The sequence below is a fragment of the Psammomys obesus genome, unplaced genomic scaffold (genome assembly GCF_907164565.1).
Source record: "Psammomys obesus unplaced genomic scaffold, mPsaObe1.curated_primary_1811, whole genome shotgun sequence".
Classification (NCBI taxonomy): Eukaryota; Metazoa; Chordata; class Mammalia; order Rodentia; family Muridae; genus Psammomys; species Psammomys obesus.
The window spans coordinates 7,198,866-7,223,248 of record NW_026591598.1 but is presented as its reverse complement, the minus strand read 5'-3'; the positions used below and the strand labels follow the sequence as shown (position 1 = coordinate 7,223,248).

At 49.2% G+C, this 24,383-nt stretch overlaps 1 protein-coding gene across 1 annotated transcript in view; it reads right to left on the bottom strand.

Moving 5' to 3' along the window:
• Csmd2 (CUB and Sushi multiple domains 2) overlaps nucleotides 1-24,383 on the bottom strand; it is a 547,489-nt gene that overhangs the window by 197,550 nt on the left and 325,556 nt on the right. The window contains exon 13 of the mRNA XM_055610909.1: nucleotides 12,483-12,665. Within this exon, the coding sequence (XP_055466884.1) occupies nucleotides 12,483-12,665 (183 nt within the window). The remainder of the gene's footprint in view (nucleotides 1-12,482; nucleotides 12,666-24,383) is intronic.

The window sequence follows — 24,383 nt, the reverse complement described above, 5'->3', positions numbered from 1 at the left end:
TCACACTTACCTTTCCTGACTGTACTCACAGTCTGTAGATCAGCCTTCCTGACTCCAGGCCTACAACATCCATTGCTCCAACTCCAGCAGACTGAAGGCTAGAGAGTAAAATCCTGCTGCTCCTAGACCCCGGAGGGCCAAGCATCTTCCAAACCAAGCCCACTCCCACTCTTACAATGTTGGTTCCATCGATAGATATCAGAACCCACAGCAACATCACCGACAGTCACCAAGAATAACAGAGAGCCAAGACTCTACCCATCTGATTATCACTGGAGAGACAATGGTGACCAAGGCATATATGGTTCTGCCTTCCATTTAATACAGCAATCATTGTTTTTTGTAATGAATGGTGACATTTCCTCTCCCCTTCCCCTACTCTACATTCTGGTGGGCAATACCCCTTCTTTTTTTTCTACTGCCACTGACCTTGGCTTGGGCTTGTGATGAGTTTTAGAACAGGAAATTGTAAGTGGACATGATCCAGATATTTCCAAATTATCAATGCTTGGGGACTTGGGGGCGGTACTGGGGGGGCTGGCTCTGTCCTCTGGAGCATTTGTGAGAGCAAAGTAGTCTTCTTATAGGTTGGTCCCTTAGTGTGAGTCCCAGAATGAGATGCTACATAGGATCCAACAGAACCATAGTTTAAATACAGCCCTGATAGACCTTAAGAGAGATACTGATTATTGTACCACCTTCAGATATGGGGGCTGTTGATGCCACAGATAAAACTGACTAACATACTTCTGAAAAAGTGTATGAAGAGAGTGCATGCCAGGATGCCCCTTGGTATCCAAATTGCCTGCTTGGCATGGTGTCTTTTGAGCCATGGTTAAGGTGGCCATGTATTGCTGAGTCCAGGAAACTTGAAAAAAAATGAAAGATGGTTCCTAGAACAAAAGCAAATAGGGATATACCAGTCACCCCACTCTTGATCCATTTTATCCCAGTCACCAGTGAACCATTGTTCTGTGGCAGTAGCCTTCTGGTCTGTGTTTCTCAGTCACTACTCACTCCCAGTCCTACATTGACGCTTTCCAGTAGGGTCTGGCAATTAGGTTTCACCCCTTTAACAATGTCACCTTGTTCCCTGAGTTCCTTTGAGATTGGCTAGGTTCTTGGTATCAAAAATCTGCCATTTACCAGCACCACTTCTAGGGTATGACCCGTCAGCCACCTGGGGTTATCTAGAAGTCAGGGTAGCTTGTCACATCTCCACAATCCAAGCCCACCCAGCCCGTCCTGGTGCTTGTCCTAGGCTCCAGTCCCCCAGAATGACCAGTCTCTGAACCCCACTATTCACAGGCTTTTCGGATGCGAGCTGAGACTCTGTGTTACGAGCTGATATGACAAATTCTGGCAGCCCACGAGACAAAGCACAGAAATGGTCCTGTGATCAGTACGACTTGGCTAAGCAGCCGAGCCTGAACTGTGGGGCTCAGGTTTTAGCTTGAAAGCGGACCACGAATTCTTGGAGCTAACCCCAGTCACCATCTCAAGGTTGAACAGGAGTGAGTCCCGAACAATGTGGTGTCAGTTTTCCCGTTGGTGGACTGGGAGAAGAGGCAGGCATTTTACACCAACTGAGACCTTTCTTCGCACGTATTAAGAGCCGATCAACGACTTCTAAAAGCCGCCGCAAAGAGCTTGGATGGCAGAGGACAGGCTTCAGTTGCTGCTGATCTTTGAAATAAGGAGTGTGGCTCGGGTCTTCGACAAGAGGCAGGGTCTTCCCTCACACTTCCACTCAGCATTTCCGCTGGCCTCGACCCAGATTGTCCGAGAGTAAGACACACGCACGCCTCTCGCCCTCCACAGGCCTCCGCCAAGCCCAGGGACCTCAGAACCCAGGATTCTCATTCTCCTCCAGACCCAGGCAGGAGGTTCCAACTGAACCCACTTACAAGGAAGGTGCATGCTTGGTCAGCATGCCTTGGCCATCCCTTTCTGTTGGCAGAAGGGTGCTCTGTCAGCTGCATGGGGGCACCAGACTAAATAATCCGAATTGGAGCGATATATATTCTAAGTCTAGATTCTGCAATGGGATTCTGAGACTAAGACATAGTGCCCAAATGACTCAATTTTTCCATGTCCCCAGCAATGGCTGCTCATAAGTTTACCTCACCACCATGAGGTCCATAACTGCCTGTGCCTAGTCTTCAAGAATGCTGTGTGGCTAGGCACAGTGGTGCACACCTGTAATTCCAGCACTTGGGGAGACAGAAGCAGGCAGATCTCTGTGGGTTCAAAACCAGCCTGATCTACAAAGTGAGTCCAGGACAGCCAAAGCCACACAGAGAAACCCTGTCTCAACAAACCAAAAACCGAAAATAAAATATCTTTGTCGCATGGGCAGGCACCAGCTGTCCTTTAGGGGACCTTCTAGAGTTAGCTTTAGTTTCTATTTTCCTGGAAAGTCAGACCCAGGATCAGCTGAGCAGAAAATATCAATTTATCAGTTAGCTCCTGAACTCAGAGGACTTCAAGAAAGGAAATGGCTACATCTCCAACAGCCCAAACAGACTCCTGGGGTTCTGAGGCCTTCATGTTAGTTCTTATCCCTGAGTGCTGAGCGCTGTAGAGTTTGACGTATTTCCTAAGGCAGTTTGAGCGAGACACCTTCATGAGGTCTAGAGATAGCCACATCTAGTTGTGCCTCAAGCTGCCATCCACTGAAGACTGGGGAAGGGCCCACATGGCCATTTAGCATGGCCATATGAAAGTTCATTTACCCCAGCCCCAAGAGATCAGGCTGCCACCAGAGGCATACACAGCCTGAGGAGTCTGACCTTTAAGACCTTAGTGGAGTCTTACTGGAGTTCATACAGAAGGTGAGGCCTAGCAGCCCTGTTCTGGAAACCCCTTTCCTTGACTGTCCCAAAAGATGGCCATTGTCTGGAAGAGCTAGAGGGTTAACCATAAACCCAAGGGTCCTAGAGATAGGAACCTTCCTGAGCACCACAGAGCTTGAAGAAAACCACAACCAAAAATGCTTCTCTAATGTCCCAGGCTGATGACGGATTCTCTAAAAGGCTCAAAGAACAGGGAGGGGGTACTAGCAGGGTTTCAAACTCCAGTCCCAATACAGATGATGGTCTGTGGAGCTGGGCCTCTGTCTCCACAGCTTCCTGAGTCAGATGTGAGAGAGCTCACGGAGAAGGCACACCCAGATCTCTGGGCATTTTACAGAGAGAAGACCTGATGTCACACCTGGAGTCAGGGGTGGGAATGACAGTGATCTCCACTGCCCCACTGGTGCCGGGGACTGCGCGTGGCTAGACACCCACAGCCGCGGCAGTTTTCCCAGTCCCTGTAACGTTCAGACAGTCCTTCCTAATCCTGTAGACCAGGATTTGAATTCGGCTGTGTTCTCAGTTCAGTTCTCGGTAGATTCCGGGGTTAGAACAGAAAGCTGCTAACTAGAACAGTTCCTAGAGCGGTTTGTGACCACACGTATCATTATAATGATTTGGAGACCACACTGTCAACCTAGAGGATTGTGGGAGAACCATCTCTTCTATTCTTTCACTGCAAACACAATGCTCAGCATGCAGAGAGCCTCCCACAACCATTCTTCGCCTCCTAAACAAAACAAAAGCTGAAAATCACCACAAGATGTGAGGGCCGGTCACGGGGCTGTGCATGCTGTCCTTGCTAGGATACAGCATGGAGGCTAGTATTCCCTAGGCTCCAGGAGATCACGACCTGGCCAGACCCAGCGTCTGACCATAATATATCACTCCATGTGGCACGGTGCCACCCGCCATGTGCTGCCATCTCATGGTTGGAACAAACCATGAGGGACTCCATTAAAAAAAAAAAATCCTGTCCAGGTTAACGGTTAATAATGAGATCACTTAGGAACATTCTAGAACTTATAATTCCTGAGCCCAGTGGCCTGGAAACTTCTGAGAACGAGGGCAGGGGTTTTGTAATTTGAAATGTCCGAGAACAATGCTACTAATGACGAGCTGGGTTTAGGTCTGTTCGAGACGGAGCAGAGTCACCCAAGGTACCACCTTAACTTACAAGATGTTTGTAGTGAGCATAGCAAGTGATAGGCAGGGTCGGCACTGGCCTGATGCTATCTCCTTAGACACTGTAATGGAAGGCGTGCAGGGAGCACCCATCATGAGCCTTTGCCTTCTCTGCCTCTGAACAGCTCCAACATTCCATACCTATATCCCACAGATCTAGTTTTTTACAGCCAGATTCTAAGCCAACCTTATCTAGGTCAGACAACACATCGAGTAAAACATCCCATCCCCACAAGCCGGTGGCTGAGGTGTGGTATGGTCCCAGAGTCCCTTAGGGAGAGCACAGCTTACTCATAGCACTGTCCTTCTCTTGATGACCCTTCCTAATGCTTACATCCCAGCCAGCACTGCCTCTCCCGAGTTGGTTCTTGCTTTCTTCTCTGGTTTTTGCTCTCAGACATTCACTTTTCTGTCACTGTGGCCCCTGCCTGGTAGATGGATGCATGCCCAAAGAGGAAGACTATATTACCCAGAAGTCTCCTCTCCCCATGCCTATTCCAAGGAAATAGGTAACAAGTGATTATGGGACCTACCCCAGCCTGCTCTGACTCCTTCCTTGTACACACTGATAATGATGGAGTGAATCAACTCTTTTCCCAGAGCCAATTCTCTCAGCCCTGGACTTTTCTCAGATCTGGTTTTGCCTTACCCAGATTGACCTCAAGGCAGCACAATGCTTCACAGCCATGACCATCACACCCATTTCCGGTGCTGTGACAAATCCACATCCCACTTCCTGTCAACACCACAGGCTCCCAGGAGGCCCACCTGCAGAAAAGGCCAGTCCTCACTCTGTCCATCACCAGCAAATCCAGGCCACGGGTTCTCCGTGGCCAAGTTTTTGAGGGTTAGAGGATAGAGGGATCAGTACCCTGAGACTCCCCAAGTTCCTGGCTCATTTCCTTGGGTTCGCTGCAGTCAGTGGGATCTTGATAATAGCCTGGAGGAACGAAGACATCTCTTCAAGCTAAGAAAGCTCACATAGGCTGACAGTTTCAGATCTAGGCCCACCCCAACACTGGCCCCGGGCATTTGAAAAAGGCAATTTCCGAGGGCTCTGTTTACAGTGATCATATTTTGGGGGCCAAAGGAAAGGGCATTTGAAATTGAAAAAATTTGGAATCGGGTCTTTACAGGAAAATACCAGGTGCTGGCTATAGTTAGTTGGGAGTGAAGGAGGGACACATTTCACCCAGGCGTGACTCGTGGGGCAGAGGTGGGTAGAGTCATGCAAAAATCACCTCCCAGTAAGACGACAGCTAAGGAGCTATGGCTGTGGCCTCTACATAGCCTGAGATGGAGCTGTTATATTTAGACAAGTGCAAGCAGAGGAGGCAAAAGAGACACGCGAGAGTCTAGGTGCGAAGCCGTGTATTAGGAAAGCGTCTATTTTCTTCAAGTTAATTTATAGTTTAACAGGAGCGCACACTCAAAATCCCAATAGGCTTTTATTTTTTACTCTGACAAAATGATTCTAAAATTAATCTTGAACAACAAACAGATGAGAATAACAATGACTATTCTGAAAGAGAAAATAATTAAGGGAGGAAGGAGTCATTTTTAGCTGTGCTAGATATTAGAACGTATTATAAAACAACAATTAAAATTATTCAACACCAGGGCCGAGACAAGCACAGAGTGTGAGAACAAAGGGCGACTCAGGAAAGAGACTTAACCACATTTGAGGATTCGGAGCGTGATAAAACAATCTATTTCCCCCAGATCACAAGGGAGGAGAATTACTTAAAAATTATGTTGGAAGACTGCCTAAGAGTTTGGACAATATTATACATTCATCCAAATAAACTCCAGATGGATTAACAAATTACAGCTTAAAAGTCAAATCACTGACAAAGAGCTAAAAATAGAACAAAATGTCTCTCGGATTCATGACAGAATGACAACTTTGTCAGCTTTGGGAAGAAACCACAAATATTGAGGGATCTGTCTACGTGGAAATGTAAAACAACTTTACAACACAAAACAGCAAAACACAAAAATAATGAGTATAAGATTAGTAAAGTGTGTGTGTGTGTGTGTGTGTGTGTGTGTGTGTGTGTGTGTGTGTGAAGGCTACACAGAGCTTCTGTGCACACAATGGAGTGAGCACCTTCCCACTGGAAAGGAAAATACAAGCCTCCTAGACCTGCACCTGATGACCCACGGCTGGATCCAGGCCTGATGGCCTTGTCTAATGACCAGGATGAAAATTCTAGGACACCCGACACCCCTTTCAGACCTTCTGCTCCCAAAGGGAGTCCAAGGCTCCTGCCAGACTTTATTGTCATTTTACTTCACTGTCCCTCACCCACATCTCTCAAGGAAACACTGCGCACGCAAGCACTCAAGTTCAATGCGCGAGAGCACGCTGTGTATGTGTGTGCAGGTATGCTTATGTGTGCATGGATGGGCATGTGTGTGCATGTGCTTGCGCACAGATGTGTGCTTATGTGTGCATGCCTGTATGTACACGTGTATAGATAGATGCATGCTTATATGTGCGGATGTGTGCTCAGATGTACAGGTGTGTGCTTATGTGTGCATGAATTCACATGCATGCTTGCGTTTGCATGCGTGTGCTCACGGGACGTCCTCCTTTCGCACGGTTCTACACATGTGCCAGGGGGTCCTCTGAGAACTCACTGCTACCACATAGATATCCCCTTTTCCATCACAGCCCCAATTCTGCCCAGCGTTCTCAGGTCAAGGCTTTGAACAGTGATGATGTCTAAGTCAGCTGAACACTGCAGGCTGCTCAGCATCTGTGGTGATGTCTGCTACACACAGATATATATATCACCCAAAGAGACAGCTTCACTTCACATAATTGGGTCTGTCTTCCATGCAGAGAGTTTCCAGGGTCATGCCCTGTGCCCCTCACTCCTGGATTCTCATCCTTTATAAGAATCTTGGGAAATTCCCAGAAATCAATGAATGCATGTTTTAGGGTACATTCAATATGTACTTACTAAATTTTCACATTTAAAAAGGATGATACAAATATGGAGGTCTAATGGAGCTGTTAAAGGTCACAAGCTACCTCATATGTCACCTGTAGAGAGAAAGCCACAAAGTTGTTCTCTCTGGAAAGGTGAAGGCAGATGAGCACACACACAGAGGGAGAGATGCCATACTTTTTGACAGGAAGGCCGCACACCCAGCAATATTAGACCAATACTAGTGGTATTATGAATGGGTACAATACATGAGGGTAGTTACATAAAAGTATATATTTATAGAGAGTTATATAAAAATGCCAATTTTCTGGCCAGGTCACCTGACTTCTGGAAGTTTATCCTCAGAGAACAAGAAGGGGGAAGCCCCATGCATGAAGGTTTTCATTATAGTCTTATGTAAAATAATTAAAGATAAGTGGTCGTGTGAGTCTTGGCACATTCACTAGACAGCCTCCCAGCTAGATACACAGCATCATGTGGACTTTGAAACAGAGCAGGCAAACTGGTATGCCCAACTCAATTGAGACCACGAGAAAGGCGCACACAGATGGAAGGAAGCGACAATCTTCAGTAGACAGAAAGGATGGATCAATGTGAAACTGCTTTTCACTTACGGGAGGGAGACTGAGAGCAATTTATTTAAATTTTGAAAATTGCATTGAAATCATCCTGTTTGCATACACTTTAAAAATTCTAGAATATACCAAAGTCCTGTGTTGGGTATTGTCCCCTGAGCTGTAGGTGCTTCTGGCTACACAGTTGTAGCATATAGTACGGGCACAGGTCACCCTTGGTCTGGAGCATGGTATTCCCAGGGGGTTTACCCTCAGAGGTACCCCAGTTCAGAATGCGACTGGGAACAGACACACCCCCTGGTGCCACTGACGTTTTACAGAGAGAGCTGGTTCAGTAAATAAAGATGGATGGAAAGAAGATGGGCAGAAGGGTAGGCGAGGAATAGGGCTCCTTACCTATTTCTACAGTGCCAGTCCCATCAGGTCATGGACCTCCCCTTCATGGAGGTGCTGTACTGCTAAGAACTGTGTTTGCCTCTGGGGAAACCCAACCAACAGCAAGTGTCTGTGTTCCAGCCTAGTGGCTTATCTTTCTCTGATCCTGCTTCTCAGTGGAGCCCTCAGAGTCTGGGAATCCGGTGTGATGGAGGGCAACCAACGGGACGTAGGGGAGGAAATCTGGTAGCTGATTGCTGCTCTGTCAATGAATGCCTCGGATTCTCTCCCACCATGTGGTGGCTGCATAGCCTCTGAGTTAGTACCTTCGTCCCCCTCAGCTTGGTTTTCCCATCTATAATCAGAGGGAAGAAATGATCTGCAAACATTGCAGGGAAGATTCACAATTTCCCGGATGACATGAAACATATAAAAACACCAGCCTCCTCCCTCCCTGACATGTGCTCTCTCTCTCTCACCGTCATGAAGCTTCAAGATGAAGTTACCCTAGACTAGGGCTCTTTATCTTGATTTCCACCAAGGAATGTCTGCCAGGGTCTAGAGATGTTTTTGGTTGTCCCGGCTGGTGTGTGGAGTGTGTGGTGCTGGAGATGTGGCTAAAGCAATCTACAAGACCGGACAAGCCTCCGGGACAAAGTTATCAACATTACAGAGCCTGAAAAATCTGGAGTAACTTCTAAGAGCTGAAAAGGCATCCTGATGGCCTTGTGAGCCAACACAGTCCTTTCTCCAGCATGGAGGCAGGATGGGGATTGAGAGCAAACTAGGGAAAGGACGGGCAGATACCAGGAGAGGACTGTTTCTCATAGCAACCCTAAGGGGAGGCACCCTTCTTCCCTATCTTCAAAGCCAAGCTCAATCCCAGCATCCTCTCCTCTGCAGCATCTTCCCCAGGCACCCAAGGATTTGAGTCTCCCTGACCAAACCCTCAAGTCTTTGCTGTTGATGCATATTTTGAATTGCATACATCCTGTGAGGCCCCACTTCCTCATTTCACACATGTACCCTATCCATTAAGATCCACACTCTCTTATGGGCTTCATGAAAAGGGAGAGGAAAGCAGGGTTCTGTGTGCTCCTGGCCAGGCTCTGGTGAGAGCTGTTGGGCAACTTCTTGGAAAGTGGCTGCTAATGGACTGATAATTGGTTTCCTGCCTTCCTTATGAAGTGTGAAGTGCTCTGTCAGCCTGTCAACAAAGCATCACAGACTAGGGGAACCACCCTCACAATATCTTCCTTCTCACTGTCTCTCTGGAATGGCAGTGACTACTGCCTGTAGAAGCACCTAAAGAGGCATTGAAGAGGCCCTGCAATCTCTGTTAAGGATGAGGCTAAAACAAGCAGAGCTTCCGAGAGGTAAGGCAGATGGGCTCCCTTTCCTGGGCCCTGTCCTTAGGACAGCCCAAGGTAAGTAAACTCTGAGCAGAGATAAAACATCTCTGAACCCCTGTACCTGGCACCTGGCATGGGACTGATAGTCAACATGGCTGACTGGATGGAGAGCGCTTCTACTCTGGGCCGATATGGAGCAGGGGTCCTTGGAGAGGTGGACTGACTGAGGAGGACAGGAGAGCAAAGGGGAAGCACACAGAGAGCTGGCTCTGTGTGCCCAGTTGGAGTGCTTCCTCATAAGAGGCATCATCCCGCAGCAACCTGCAACCCTAGATGGGGAAAGCCATCTGTGGAGAGAAGCCAGGGAGTGATGCTCAAGTCAGTGCTCACTGCAGAAAATGCTTGGCACCTCGAAGGTGGATGTGTGTGGTTTCCACCGGGCAACTCCCTAGGAGGGAGCCATTTTGAAGGAGGAACATTGTAGCGTTTCACACTTCTTTGAATAACCATTGTAAGACATTTGGTCCATCAAAAGAATTTCCCCGGTCCCCTTTTAACTCCTATGAAAAAGAGCAACTAAGTGCTGTGTTGATGTTTACTGTGCCTAAAGTGGCTCTCCAGGTGAGCGCCTTTTGCTGGAAGAGCCTGTGTGTGTATGTGTAAGGAACATTCTACGACACAGACAGGCAAGCTCACTACCTTACATCTTTATAGACATTTATAGACGCTGCCCCCTTTCTATTGATCAGAAACTATGGTGTGCGTGTGTTTGATCTAGAGTTGGGAGCTGGAGTCAAAGTGTGACCTGTGCTGTGATGACCCAGTTTGGGGACCAGTTTCCAAGCATTTACCATGGAAAGTGTGGGGGCCTCTCTGGTTACAGTTATCTTTGGCTATAAATATGATCGTGGAGATGCGGCCTCTGGGGAGTGAGAATGGAGGGCCACCCTGTTGGGTCAATGACTTCCTGGAGAGAAGACGGCCTGGCTGCAGCTTCGAAGCTCAGTGAGGGACAAGAACTGGGTTTCTAGGTTTGGGATCTTGAGTCATGTCATCACTATTCTTTCAGTACCAGACCACGAGCGTCCTGTGTGCAAATCCGGGACCTATGGAAGCATGAGCCGAGGGACTGGGCCTTTGGCAGAGAGCAGACAGATGGCAGGCCCTTGTACTGGTGAGCTACAAAGAGGGGCTTGTCCCGTGGTGTAGAGTGTGGGGAGAGCTGGTTCCACCCGCCTTCCTCTACTCAAGCCAAGGGACTCAAGGAGTCAAGGGGCTTCTAGACAGAAGTAAGCAGACACATCTGACTAAAGGAGGTGCCTGAAGACACACACTGCCCTCTTCCATCCCAGAACTTTCCAGACAGCCATCATGCCAGATGCCCAGAGGGCCTGATTTGCAGTTCTTATTAACAAGCCTCAGTCCTTCACCCTTGCTCCAAGCCATAGAGAGAGCACAGGTTGGACCCACAGGATAGCCCAGTCTTCCTCCTTTTAGCTACTTGTGAACAGAATTTAGCACATTGCTTCTGGAGATGAAGGCCTGCTGGGTAACACTTCAAGGGTTTCAGCCCTTAGAGAAGATTCTAGAAAAATGTTCTAGAAGCACAGGGTTAAGTATCTTCCTGGAGGCCTCCAGTGGTTGCCACTACCCTACCCCAGCTTTCATCCTCTTTGCTCGACGCAGTTTGGCCTGTGAAGCCTGGGAGCTCAGTTTCCCAATAAGCACACCCCCATCCGACTTTGATCAATCCCAGGTTTCTGCCCATGAAGCTCATCTTCTTCCAGTGTTCCCTGCCTCGTTTTATCAAGAAGAACTTCAAACATTAAGCCCCATGCTGCCTGGGAGATATCCCACAGTCTGGGCCTTGCCTTGCCAGCTTGGTTAGGGCCTCCAGCAGCAGTCACATGGCCTGCTCTCAGAGCCATTGGTTGCTTACTCTGAGCTGCCCCTGCTAGCTATCCCTTATCCTCATTTCCCCGTGGTTCTGAGCACTCAGTGGAGCCAACACTTGCAGACAATGCTTCCAACTTACATATCAGGAAGAGAGCTGGGCAGATAACAGGCAACTTGATTTTTTTTCCACCAAGAGCTATTCTACACGAGCTAATAGTGATTTGATCTTTAAACCTCTGAAGAACTTTTGCATAAACTTATCAGTAACAGAAAATGCTTTGTCCAAAAAAAAAAAAAAAAAAAAAAGCATTTATTTTTAGCTTGAGCAGATTAATCCCTATAGTATGATCCAACTCACCCAGCCACTCTCTTCACAGGAGATGAGTCTCCTAAGCTCTCTTGTCCCCATCCCCAAAGGACTCTCACCCTGTGGCATGCAGAATCCAGAGGTTCTAAGATGTCCACTAAGGTGGACAAAGGATCAGAAGGTCAGTCAGTGTACCCTTCCCTGAGAATTCAAGGAAAGAGCCAGAGGAGTTGAGAGCCAGGAGTTCAGAGCCAGAGGAGTTGAGAGTCAAGGGCTAGGAAAAAAAGAGGTGACAGCCCAGAGAAGCCAGAACCTCAGACTTCCTGACACCAACTGTGTCTAGTGTCCCCTTGCTGCCTTCCCCAGCCCCTTAAAATCTCACTGTGACTAAGAGACTAATGACTCTTGATGTTTGTGGTGCTGCAAAGTAAGTCTAACACATATAAGAAGAAAGATGATGGGCTGCCTTCTTGTCTCCATGGAACAGAAAACTCCATTCTCTTCCCCAGAAGATCAGCCATGCCAAGACCTGCAGTCCTCCTCCCTCCCTAATGCCACACAAGAGGCAGTGATCTTGGGAAACAAATCCCTCAAGGCCTCATATCCCTTTAGCACTCCAAAGCTGGTACAGCATCTACCCACCCAGAGACATCCTGCCCACCCCACAATAGCATGGTGTCACAGTGGTGACAAGAAGAAGGAGAAATGTCTTGGTGAGACCTTCATGGGCCATGCTCAGCAGTCTCTACCTTGCATTTAAGGGTTCATCGTTGATACTATGTCAAAGGTCTCCAAAGGCCAAGAGCTGTAGTCTACATTAGATGTGGGAACCCAGATAGCCACCGCCTTTCTTGGAGCAAGAGAAACCACCCCCAATGGAGCTGTGGGTACCCGCTGTAGGTTTTCAAGGGCGGGGCCTTAGCCGGGGATCCAGCCTGTCTCTCCAGGGAGCCCAGAAGTGGCCACCGCTGCTCACTTACACACACAGCCTGGCTTCTTAGCCGACCACTGGTTATTCTTTTGACACGTGATCGATTTCTGCCCCACCAGCTCAAAGGCAGGCTGGCATTCAAATTGGAGTGTGTCACCATGGCGGAAGCGAGAGCCTTCTCTCTGGCCATAGGCAGGTATGCCAGGGTCTCCGCAACTACCCTGTTCGATCTCTGAAAGATAAGAAGAAAACAAGAGATGAATAGGTGACTTTACATCTGTCCTAGAGGTACATGTCCCCCACTGCATGCTCTGCTGCCCTCCTACAATGAGTTGGGGCACAGGATTCAAGAGTCCTGGAGAGCAGTGTCCTGGGAAAACAGGGCCTTCAGTGGACTCATAGCATATCTCAGCTACTTGGATCTTTTCATTCATGAAAGGTGGGCATTACAGTCTTAGGTGTGAAATTTCCCTTGCAGGCTCACGCCTTTGAGTACTTGGGAGTCCCCGTCTGGTAGTACTGTTTTGGGAGGCTGCCGAACTTCTGGGGGCAGTAACCTAGTTAACAGAAGCTGGTTACTGAGAGGGAGGCTTGAGGGCCATCTGCTCTGGTTCTATTTGACCTGAGCTCTTCGCCTCTTGCTCCGCCGAGACATGAACAAACTGTGTCGCAAGCTCCGTTGCCATGGAAGGAGCCCTATCAAGGTCCAACGCTATCCCCGTGACACAATGCAACAGAATAAATCTTTCAACCTTTAATTGTAATTCTGGCACAGACCTATTCAAGGAGCTAACGTGTCCCAAAGTTTGGAGACACCCTGCCCAAGTTGTGCTTTCCGTCTGACTGTGAACACTGCTGGACAGAGTTTTAAGAACAGTCCGCCTGAGCAGTGACAGCATGCGAGCGAGCGCAGGCAAGAAGCAGGGCCCCTGTACAGCCTGTCCTTGCAAACCAGAGTAAGTGGGAATCAATAATGGCTGCCTTCTGACACAGAAGCACTTTCAAGAGGTTTTTTTTTTTCTTTTTTCTTTTTTTTTTTTTTTTAGATTCAATTTGAGGCAGTAGTAGATGATAACAAGAAACAAACGATGCATTAAGCACACTTAGAGTTTGCCTGAGCCAGTTGATGAGTCATCCTTGGAGGTGCGGCTGACACAGCATGGGGTGATGGAACACAGCAGGAAAGGTGGGCTCCTCTCCTGGGAGTCAGCCAGGACCCAGGCGCTTCAGGTAAGGACTCTGTCCTGGCTGCACCTTGAGATGTTGAGTTACCCTTTACCCTGCTCTGTGCTGTGTGAGAGAAGGGGGACTGTAGGGGGAGCTCCATCTAGGGAGGAGGAAGATGGCCAACTAGAAGGCAGGAAGTCATTGGGAGAGCATCAAATGCTGAAAGGAGACTATGAAAGACCTGAGGTTTGGGAGAGTGGGGCCTGGAGTCACTGAGGGAGTGGTGGGTGACTTTCCAGGACTCTCAGGTGGAAGGGACCCTGCGTTTTCAGTGCATGCCATTATGGGTGGTCAGTAGCCAAGGGTTCCAGAAGTCACTGTATGATTCTGCAAACGCTTTCTTGCCAGCAGCTGTTTCTCTGAGCTGATCAGAGCTACAGAGGCTGCATATGCACAGGCTCCAGAATGTCACATTATCCCCCAAGCCAGGGCCTCTTGTCGTCTGCTGAGAGAAGACAGGACAAAGCATGCTGTGTAGAGACTGACTGTGTGTGTGTGTCTCTGTGTGTGTGTGTGTGTGTGTGTATGTGTGTGTGTGTGTGTGTGTGTATGTGTGTTCCAAGTCAAACATCAGGGATCCCAGATTGTAGGGATCGGTATGACCCTGCGCAAGCACCAAGGAATCTTTAGTACAAGTCAACTCACTCCTATCTCAAGTGTCCTCTGTATTATCCAAACACACACACACACACACACACACACACACACACACACACAGGCTAAACATATATGCATGTTCCTTTGCTGCTGCTGGCTTTGGGCCACACTGAAGCATTCCAAGGGAGGGAGGGCTTTCTTCAGATTCCAGAGCTCCAGTCATCTAAAGGACAGGAAGAACGGCCTCATGTGACAAAGGGATCTGAAGAAGTAAGCAGCAGAACCCACCTTCTCTCAGTGTCCCCAAACATGCTCTTTGGGATTCAAGAACCATCAGGGCAGTGACGGTAAACATTACCCCTGAACACAGAGCCCACATTTAGGGCTCCCCAGTGAAGTCCTGCCATACAAAATATACGAGTGGGGGTACATCTGCCCGAGTCACTGCTTTCACCTTGTCTGAAGCTCTGACTGCCTCAAAAGTGCATGCATTTGGGGATGGAGGTGGTCTTCTCAGCCCCCACTGTGGAGTCAAATCTCTTCGCACATAACCACACCTGCCTAATTTCTCTGTATCAGCTGGACAAGCGCATATAATGAACACCTGCTGTGTGCTGGGGTCTGGGCCAGGCACCGCAGATATACACAGTCCCTGTCAACTTGGAGCATCCAGAGGAGGAAATCTGGCCCGTGACCTAGGGTCTCAAGCTGAAAAGAGGGTGCACAGAGTAAGGCACACAAAGAGTTAAGTGGCTGGAGGACTCAGTAAGACAAATTTCTTTTTCATTATGTTATAATCATTCTGCTGACAGCTCAATCGTAACACAATATAGTGTTTTTTAAGGAGCTCATGATTAACGTGTGTAACAGTTAGAACCAATACTGACACCAACCTCACATTTGGATGGCTTACCTCCTCCTCTTACTCTCCTCCTGTGATCTCAGCTTAACTTCTTCAATTAAAACACTGATGTTTTTTTTAAGCCATGACTTCTTTGCATCAATCTTGATTTTAAAAATATTGTCTCAAATGCTATTTATCTTAAAATTTCAGTTAGGGGCCCCACTCTCAAACTGTGTACCTAAGGCCAGTGTCCTGCTCATCTCATGGAATCCCAGCCCTGGGTCAGAGAAAGCTTCTTGGAGAGGGCCCTATCTGTGCTGAGGCCTAAGACCAAGGAGGAGGCAACATTAAAAGGCTCAGCAGTAAGATGGAGAGGAAGGGCTCTCTGGGTGGAAGAAAGAAGCCAGGCCAAGTCCCGGATGCACCATTGTTAGCGAACAAAACTACCTAGTCATTAATATCACAACCAACTTTCATTTTTGGAACTACCGATTTGCACACTGACTCCAGCCAGTGGCCACTGTGAGTATTATATATATAAACTAATGTCTCCCTCACATTATCTCTAATAGAAGATACTCTTTTCTCCCATTTTAAGGGAGGAAACAGGAACAAAGACATTCAGAACTAGGTAAGGCCACAGGGCTCGAAGTGGTAGATTTGAGACCCACAGATAGTGAGTCCCAGGCTCCTCAGTTCTTGGGCACCTGCCCTCTGCAAGTTCAAGCACTTTCTGCAAGGTAGAGCTAAGGCTGGGGACAGCTCTGATGGGCAGGACTAGCCCATGAAAGGGCCTTGTGTGATCTAGGTGCCAGACTGGACATTAGACGGTCAGTAGTGGGAAGCTGATAAAGGATTCTCCTTTACTTGGCAGGAGACACTTGTATGGAGGAAGCTCACTCTGACCCCAGTCTGGGGCATGGCCTAGGAGTAGTTGGCTGGAGGCTGGGAGAGCATTCACATTCATTCACTCAACAAATCCTGGGGCTGTCAGTCTCATGTGGGCCACCTGGATGGTAGAAAGTGCAGTCAGGACCAGGGCAGATAGATGTCTTGCTTCTGTGGAGCCTCTGTGTTGGTGAGGGATGTTCTGATGGTACCCTACACTGGGTCCGGGCAGAGGGGATGAAGAGAATCAGGAAGATGTGAGGGGTCTAGAACAGGAAGAAGCCATGGGCTCTCCCAAGGATAAGGATGCAGGAGTAAGGGAGGGGCCGAGGTCTACCATACCTATAGGTCTGGCCTGGCCACGAGAGAGTGGTCCCCCCAGACAAGAACACAGGAGGCAGGAGATTGCATGAAGGCTCCCAAGGTTATGTTTTGTTTTTGGAACTGCCACTAAGAAACAGTTGCCTGGATCTCAAGTTTAGGGCAGAAGTATAAAATCTGATTCATACATGTGCCAGGAGAACTAGGACACTAATCAAGCAAGGTGAGACGATCCTAAATGGGACATGATGGACAGTTTTGGGGGAGTAGTAGTAGAGCAAATGACAGCCCAAGGTGAGTGGGGGTCAGAGAGCTTGGAGGAGGATGAGCTGAGGAGATCAGTAGACAGGGAACTGAAGGCTGGGGCAGAAAGCAGAAGATGCAAAAGAGACCACTGCTGAGGCAATGAGGAACAGGATCGTGAGGGTCCATGCTCAATGGGAAGGGAGGATGGATCACCGCTGGTGCTGTGGGGACCGGTGTCATGAGAGCCAGTGTCCAGTGGGAGGGAGGATGGCACTGTGGGAGGATCAGAGAACTCTCAAAGAAAGTGTTTTTTTGACAGAGAGGAAAAAGAGGAAGTGTTAGGTCATAACTCTTAGGTTACCCACCTTTGGATGGTGGTTAAGATATTCTAAAGATGGGATGAGTTTGGCCATGGTGATGGAAATGGATTAGGTCAGAGAAGGGGGGAAGGGCAGCTGGAGACTCCTGAGGGAGAGGGAGCAGAGCCCCTGTGCCTGCTGGTTGGCTGGCCTTAGCAACCAGGGCAGAGACTCTCCTCACTGACAGGAGTGGACAAGGACAGTGTGGCAATGAGTTTTCAGGTAGAGAGCAGGATACTGAGAAGACCTTTTGAAGCTGTCACTCCAGCGAACAGTAGCCTGAAGCTCAGTGGACAGCTGTGCAGCCATGGTCGGGTAAGGATGAAGCCCAGTCTCTTGCATGGACAGCGCCTGGCAGAACTGCCTGCCTTGCTCACACAGACATGAGAGGGCTGGTGGGACTGATTGTGAGTTGGAGCAGAGGCTTCTGCTATAACTGTGGCTGAGTGGTAGCCAGGGCTGCCACTTCTCCTCGCCTTCTTGGGCTTTCCATTTCTGGTACTAGCTTTCAATCCTCTTTTATGACAAAGGTGTACAGTAAGGATGGACAGGATGAGAGCAGGAGCTAGGAGTGGAAATGGAGACTCCAAGGAAAAGATAACCAAATGGGAGCTAGAGGGCTGACAATAGAGAGAGCCAAAGGTCAAAGGACCCCAGAGCAGGTGGCATGACCAGCAGAGCCAGAGGACAAGGTCCACCTCTGAAAGGAACTGGAAAGATGGAGATCCGAGAGACAAGGAGATGGCAAAATGTAGGGTAAAGAAAGAGGGAAAGGGGCAGTGATGATGAGGAGGCAGGGGGCTGGAGGCTGTGTAATGTCCAAGAAGAAAACTACGATGAAGGGGGAAGGGTCAACATGGAGCTCGTGAGCCTCCTCCAACATGGTGGTCATCAAGTATGAGGGAAGGAGCTGTTAGCTGTGAGGAGGAGGAGGCAGAGGAGGAGGGGGGGGTTGGGTATAGAGGGAAGGATTCCCTGAAGAGCTCAGATCTAGAGGTGGAAGGATGAGGAATGAGAACTGGGGTCCTATTTCTGAGAGGAGCAGGAAGCTGCTTTCTGTTCTAGGCCTTCTCCTCAAGCCCATAACTGAACTGGGAATGCAGAAACGGAGGCTCCACCTGCTGACAGAGGCTTCCCATGTGCCTCTGCCTGGAGGAAAGGCCCTGCCTGGCCAGATGCCAGCCATGTCTGATGTCGGCACCCAGAATTACAAATAGATAAATGCAATTTTGACTTGGAGAAAAATGAGTCTTGCAATTTTCCCTATCATCTGGTTTAACCCAATTTCGCTTTGTAAGTGTATACTCCCTCCCCCTTGTGCCCACCAAAAGCAAGCCAGGAGGCCCCAGAGGTGGCATGTAAGATGTCTTAGCATTCCATGGGGACTGGTCTCGCTTTATTTGCTCCCCCCCCCCCTGCTTGGTTGTTTTAGCCCTGTCATCAGTGCTAGGCACTCAGGCTTCTCCCCGTCTTCTCGGGCTTTTCAATTTCTGATTCTAAATTGGAACCCTCTTTTATGACAACGTCTGCACAGAAGGGCTGGTGTCATGTGCCTCAATATATTCCGAGTCTTTTGATGTACTCTGAGAAGGAAAACTGCTGGGAGGGAGCTGGGGTGGGGGTTGGGGTGCCCAATCTAAACTGCTCTCTGTTGCCCTTCCAGAGAATGTGGCTCCGTCCATTCCTTTACTTCTTTATAGTGCCTCAACCCAAGCTAGAACTTCATCTCCTGGTTTTCATACAATCTCTTCAGATCACCTCCCCCAAGGCACTTGCCCCCAGACCACACCTTGGAGGCCACCCATCCACCTTCTCTGCCAGCAAACTGCTCTTTTCCTTTGTGGTACCAGGCACCCCTTGTAGCTGCTCATCTGTGAATTCAAGAAGGATTCTAATGGTCACTGTCCTAGACACTGGGGATAGAACAGTGAGAAAAAGGACCAGTATTACCCACCTGGCATCGGGCACCAGCTGAGTCCCCAACTTGACAACCTTCCTTGTACCAGCTCCATGACCTCCTTGCCCCTGTGGCCCTGCCCCTGGAGGCAAGTCCTACAAAAGCAGACATGCCTTGCTCGGGCATCATGGACCTCTGTGTACCTAGTCCTCTGCTGGAAGCACAGTAGACATTTGGTGCAATGCACAAGGTAGACCAGATGTTTATCACGTAGAAATGGTGCCGAATGCCAGGCTAAGTAGGTGTGGAAAGACCTGGCACTGCCTGACCTCTGAACCCTGCGCTAGGAGGACACACAGTCAGATATGTGTGGGGAGGCTTTCCCCTCTCATCTCGCTCCAATGGGACTCTTCTCAGCTGCTCTTCTTAACAGCCCGGTATCCTGTTTTTCGAATTCTCCTTGGTCTCAACTCAGGTCTCATAATTTTCTGGTCTGGGTGGCAGTAGCTAGCTGGTTGGTCTCCTCCTGTCTTTTCTATGCCGTATTCTTCGATGTGGTACAAGATCAGCTGACTTCCCCACAGTTTCCTAAAGTCCTCAGGTTAACCTGCGCTTCCTGTTTGTATAGGGCCCTTGTCTCCCCACCACCCTGGGGCCCGCCTTTTCCAGCGCCCACCTTGGAATTTGCACGTCAGGAAACAATGATGTGTGGGGAGCTGATGTAGTATAATGATGGCCGTGAGGCCACAGCACTTTGGAACTGAATCCTGGTTTTGACGCTGTGTAGGCCTGGATCACATTGTCAATCTAGAAATCAGCGTGTTTGTGTGAGGACATGCATAACATAACACATTTGTGGACATCACAGGACAAGCCTGGCTGCTGGTCCTCACTTTTTACCTTTTTTTTTTTTTTTTTTTTTTTTTAACAGTCTTTCTGTCCGCTCCACATGTCAGGCTTGCAGGCCTGCGAATGTCCAGAAATTCTCCTTTTTATGTCTCCCATCTTGCCACAGAAATGCTTGGCTCACAGACATATGCTACTGTGTCCAGCTTTGGGTGTGTTCTGGGGATCTGAACTCAGGTCCTAATGCTTGCAAGGCAAGGACTTTCTCCTCTGAAGCATCTAACTGCCCATGCTGCCAACTCTTTCTGACCTCTAGTTTTTGTTTTGCATAAAACGGAGACTGTAATAACAGCTCTACGGACCAGGGTCACTGTGAGGGCTAAACGGGCTTAGGCGTGTGTAAGTTCATGGCCAAGATGCCTGGAACATGCATGGCGCAGATCCAGCAACGAGGTGGCACTTCCTCATTGTTAGCATGTCTCCGTTGTTTGCAGAGCCCTGCCAGCTCGTCCTCGAAAAACTGGGCACCTGCTGTCTGCTCTTTCTAAAACGAACACCCCCTGCTTGGCTGCCAGGCAGAGCCGTCTTCCAGCCCGAGTACATCCGATCCGGGCCTCCTTAGACTCATTAGGCCAACTCAGGGGCTCCTTTAGTGCCCTGCTGCCACAGTGATCTCCACTCGGGGTGCTGTATTTGGTTCCAGTCAATATTTAACGTCTCAGGGATCCAGGCAGCATTTCTGAAATGTATTTCGGATGAAATGTATTTTCAGCATTTCGGATGGGGCCAGGGCCCAGAGGGGCACCATTTAGGTGCCAGATGGAGTTTGGGGATGCCAGGTAGCATGCAAGGGTGTCCTGAAAATAGCAGTGAGGAGTGGCTGGGTATATTAACCTAACTACCATCTGTTGAGACCAGGGCCAATGAGGCCCTAAAAGGAGGGGAGCTGATCCTGCTGGGCTGTTGCCTTTGGCTTCCTTTTAAGCCCTGGTCAATGCTGCCTCTTTTAAGAAGTACTCCCATGCCCATCTTCAGTTATGTGCCAGAGAAGGAGACATGAGCCTTGCCCTCAGAGGCAGTCTTGGCATCTTCTCCCTACTCACTCTTGAACTTGATTTAGGCAGAGATTTGAATTTTAAATAATGTCTTGTGTTTCTCTCTCTCTCTCTCTCTCTCCCTCTCTCTCTCTCTGTGTGTGTGTGTGTGTAATTCGAGTGTGCACTTGCATGTGTGTACATGTGTGGATGCATGTGTGTGCTCCTATGCATGCCCATATGTGCAAAGTGTGAGCCCTTGTGTGGAGGCCAGAGTTTGGGATCAGGAGTCTTCCCCAATATTACCCATGCTATATTCCGAGACCGGGTCTCCCACTGAACACGGAGCTTACTGATTCAGCAAGGCTAGCTGGTGGGCAGGGATCACCCATCTCTGCCTATTCGGGGTTGGCCGTATGGACGCATACTTCTGTGCCCAGCTTTTTACATGTTGCTGGGCATCCAAGCTCAGATGCTCATTACTGCATGGCATCACTTGCCTAGTGAGCCGTCTCTCAGCCTCCCACCCCCTCAACAAGCCATCTCTCCCAGGCAACGAATCCCTCTGGGTGACTCTGACACGCTGGTTCTGGGCCCTTCAAGGTAGCCCTTCAGCTTCTGACAGCGGGTCCCCTAAGAACTTTCACTCACTTCCCTGGTGTCCTCCAACAAGGGCAGAGGTTACTCCTTCTTCTACCACTTACTCCATGCTGGTGAAAACAGACTACAAATTGGGTGAAGGCCGAGACAGCCCAGCCCCTATGGCCCCGGTGTCCTGAATAGTGTCCCTAACACATCGTAAGGTCTTAGGGACATGAGTCAACAGATGATCTCATTTCTGTCACGAGTCCCTGGGCTGTTGGACACCCTTCCTGAATGATCCTCACCTCTCTGTACCTCCATCTCCCCAGGAGCAAGGCTCGGGGGCGGGGGAAGGTGTACTTCCTCCTCCCCCGGGTCAGCCTCCCAGATTGCGCATCAGGCTGCCCGATCCCAGGCTTCAGTCGGGATGCAAAGAGACATCCAGACTGATGTGAAAACTTGTTAGCAAGTTGTGTGTAATTTTATAATGTTTCTGGTAAGTGCTAATTGCCTGTTCCTTAAATATTTCTGGTTCTACTGGGAAGCAAAGCAATTGCAACTGTGAATGTGTTTCCCACAGCTGGCGCCCCCATGGAGGGAGACTACGTTTTGTAGGCTCCGAGGGCTCCTGTATTGGCAGATCCCGAGCCTCCTCTTTTACTCAAGCTGGAGCGATGACAAGCAGAGCAGAAGAGTCTCTGGGAGTAAATGCCCCAGTTTTTCTACCAGGACTTAAGCTTTTAAAGATGGAGGAGAAGTTTCTTCTTTTTCTTGTGGCGTGTGTGTATTGGGGTGCTCACGTCGTGTGTGCGTGTGCGCACATATGTGCATGTGAGTGTGGAGGCCAGAAGTCAGTCTCTAGCATAGCTCCTCAGGTAATTGTGTATCTTGCTTTTTGAGACAGAGTCTTTCCCTTTTACTTGGGCTTCGCTAAGCTGCCTGAGCAGCAAACCCAAGGAAATCCACCCATTTCTCCTTCCCCAGCTTTGGGATTACAACTGTGCACTACCATGCCTGACTCTTTCATGTGGGGTTCTGGGGACCAAATTTATGTCCTCATGCTTGCACAGCAAATACGTTACTGCCTGAGCCATCTCTCCAGCCCTGGGTTAGGGAGGGACTCTTACTGTGGGGAGGCTACAGAACTGCCTGCCTGTCTGCCCCAGAGTGCCACCCCTGCTCTCAGGGATGGGGTCAGGAAGCAGCTATGCCCAGAAGGAGCAGTCAAAATGATGGATATCATCCCTGCATTCCAATGCCTGCTGACATCCCTCAGGGCATCAACATTGGGCTAACCTCCCATGCCTTTGCCCAAGATATCTATGCGGCATGGGATTTCCCAGAAGCTGGGATCAGTGGAAGGCCAATATGGGGTCACATGTAACAAACATGGATGCTTTGAGCAGTGATTGTGGGGTAGAATAGTCACAGGCCTGATAAGGAAGGAGGAGAGAACAGTTTGTCAACCCAGTGACTCCTAAATGCCAGAGTCCATGCTGGATGCATGGGGATACCAAATCTTTGAGAGCCGTGGGTGATCCAACCAGTTACCCGTGCCTCTTCATGGACAAGTCAGGTGAAGGGACTGGCTCCCAGGGGCCATGGAAGAATCTCATTGTAAGCTAGGGTTGCTCAACCCTAAAGCCCACGGGGCAGTGAAGATTGAATGACTCTTGGCACCTGAGAACCATGCGGTAATGGTGAGGAAGAGGGAATCAGAACGTTCTGAGGAAGGCCACTGAAAGTGGTAGGGTAAACTCATCACAGCTGAACTCTTCCACGCTTTTCTGAGAGCATGTTCTAGATGGGGCCCTGAAAGGTCCAGGGAGAAGCCATGGCCTCTCTGCCTTGGGTGGAATCATAGGAGTCAGCATGCAGTCAGGGATGATCATGAAGAACTCTGCGTGCTATGGGTACTTGGTACTTCTGCGTGCTTGGTACTTCCTAATGAAATCAATGGGACATGGAGAAGCTGTCACTCAAGTCTGTTTTTTTTTTTTTTCCTCTCTCTCTCTCCCTCAAATAGGAGAACACAATGCCAGACTTGGAGTCTGGAAGATCACTGTGTGCCATGTGGCAGATGGGGAGGGAAGGGTGCTGGGTGGGTGGGAGGCCTGTGCTGTCAGCAACACAGCAACAGAGGATGATGGAGGCCTGGACCACAGTGATCAGAGTGGGATGCTGTCGAGGGGAGGGAGAACTGTAGGAATCTGGGATCTGAGTGAATGCATGAAAACAAGGAGACTGAGATGAGGTCCAGTGACAGACGGTTGTGCTGCTCATCAACCCTGGGGCATAGATGAGGTTCAGGAGTGGTGGGAGAAAGGGTGGAGTCGGGGGAACCTACTTTGGGGTGATAATATGAACTGGGCATTTATATGGATTTGCATACTGATGCCTTGCTTCCAGTGTGACAATTTTTAAAGTTGTTAAGTGATGTCAGAGGAAAGGGCTGGCCTGATACGACTTATGTCTTTATAGAAGAGAGGTCATGCCCTCTCCAAGGAAAGGCTGCATGAGGACATGGGGATAGGGTGGCTGTTTGCCAGCCAGGAAAAAAGCACTCTCTAGGCCCTAAGTTGTGTAAAGCCTTGACCATCCATTTCCAGCCCTTCAGAGCTATAAGAAAGCAAATTCACCCGTTGTTCAAACCAGGCAGTCTGTGGTACTTCGTTGTGGGAACCTTGGCTCACTAGTGTGATGGGCTGGTTTGAGGTGTCGGAGCCACCAGCATAGCAATGACAGAACTGGGGAAAGTCTGTAGGGTTTAGTTTCAGTAAAACTGAAGAGTCAGTATGACCAACTGCTAGGACAGATGCTGAGAAGTAGCAGCAGTGTGTGTGTGGGGGGGGACTGCAGCCAGTGGGAAGGGACAGCCAGATGTGTTGGGGGACCAGGCTCTGGGAGTGGAATCACACCCGGGGGCTCAACCCACCACTGTTTGATATTAGCGGAGGTTGAAGGCTGATGGGTTTCACCCACCCCTCAAATATGAAGTCCAGGTAGAAGGGAGAGGACAGGAGGAAGCATGGGTCCTGGCAAATGAACCTTTCCCAGGTTCTTACCACTGGACCATGATTCCCCTTGGCATTCCATGAGTGGGCTTCTG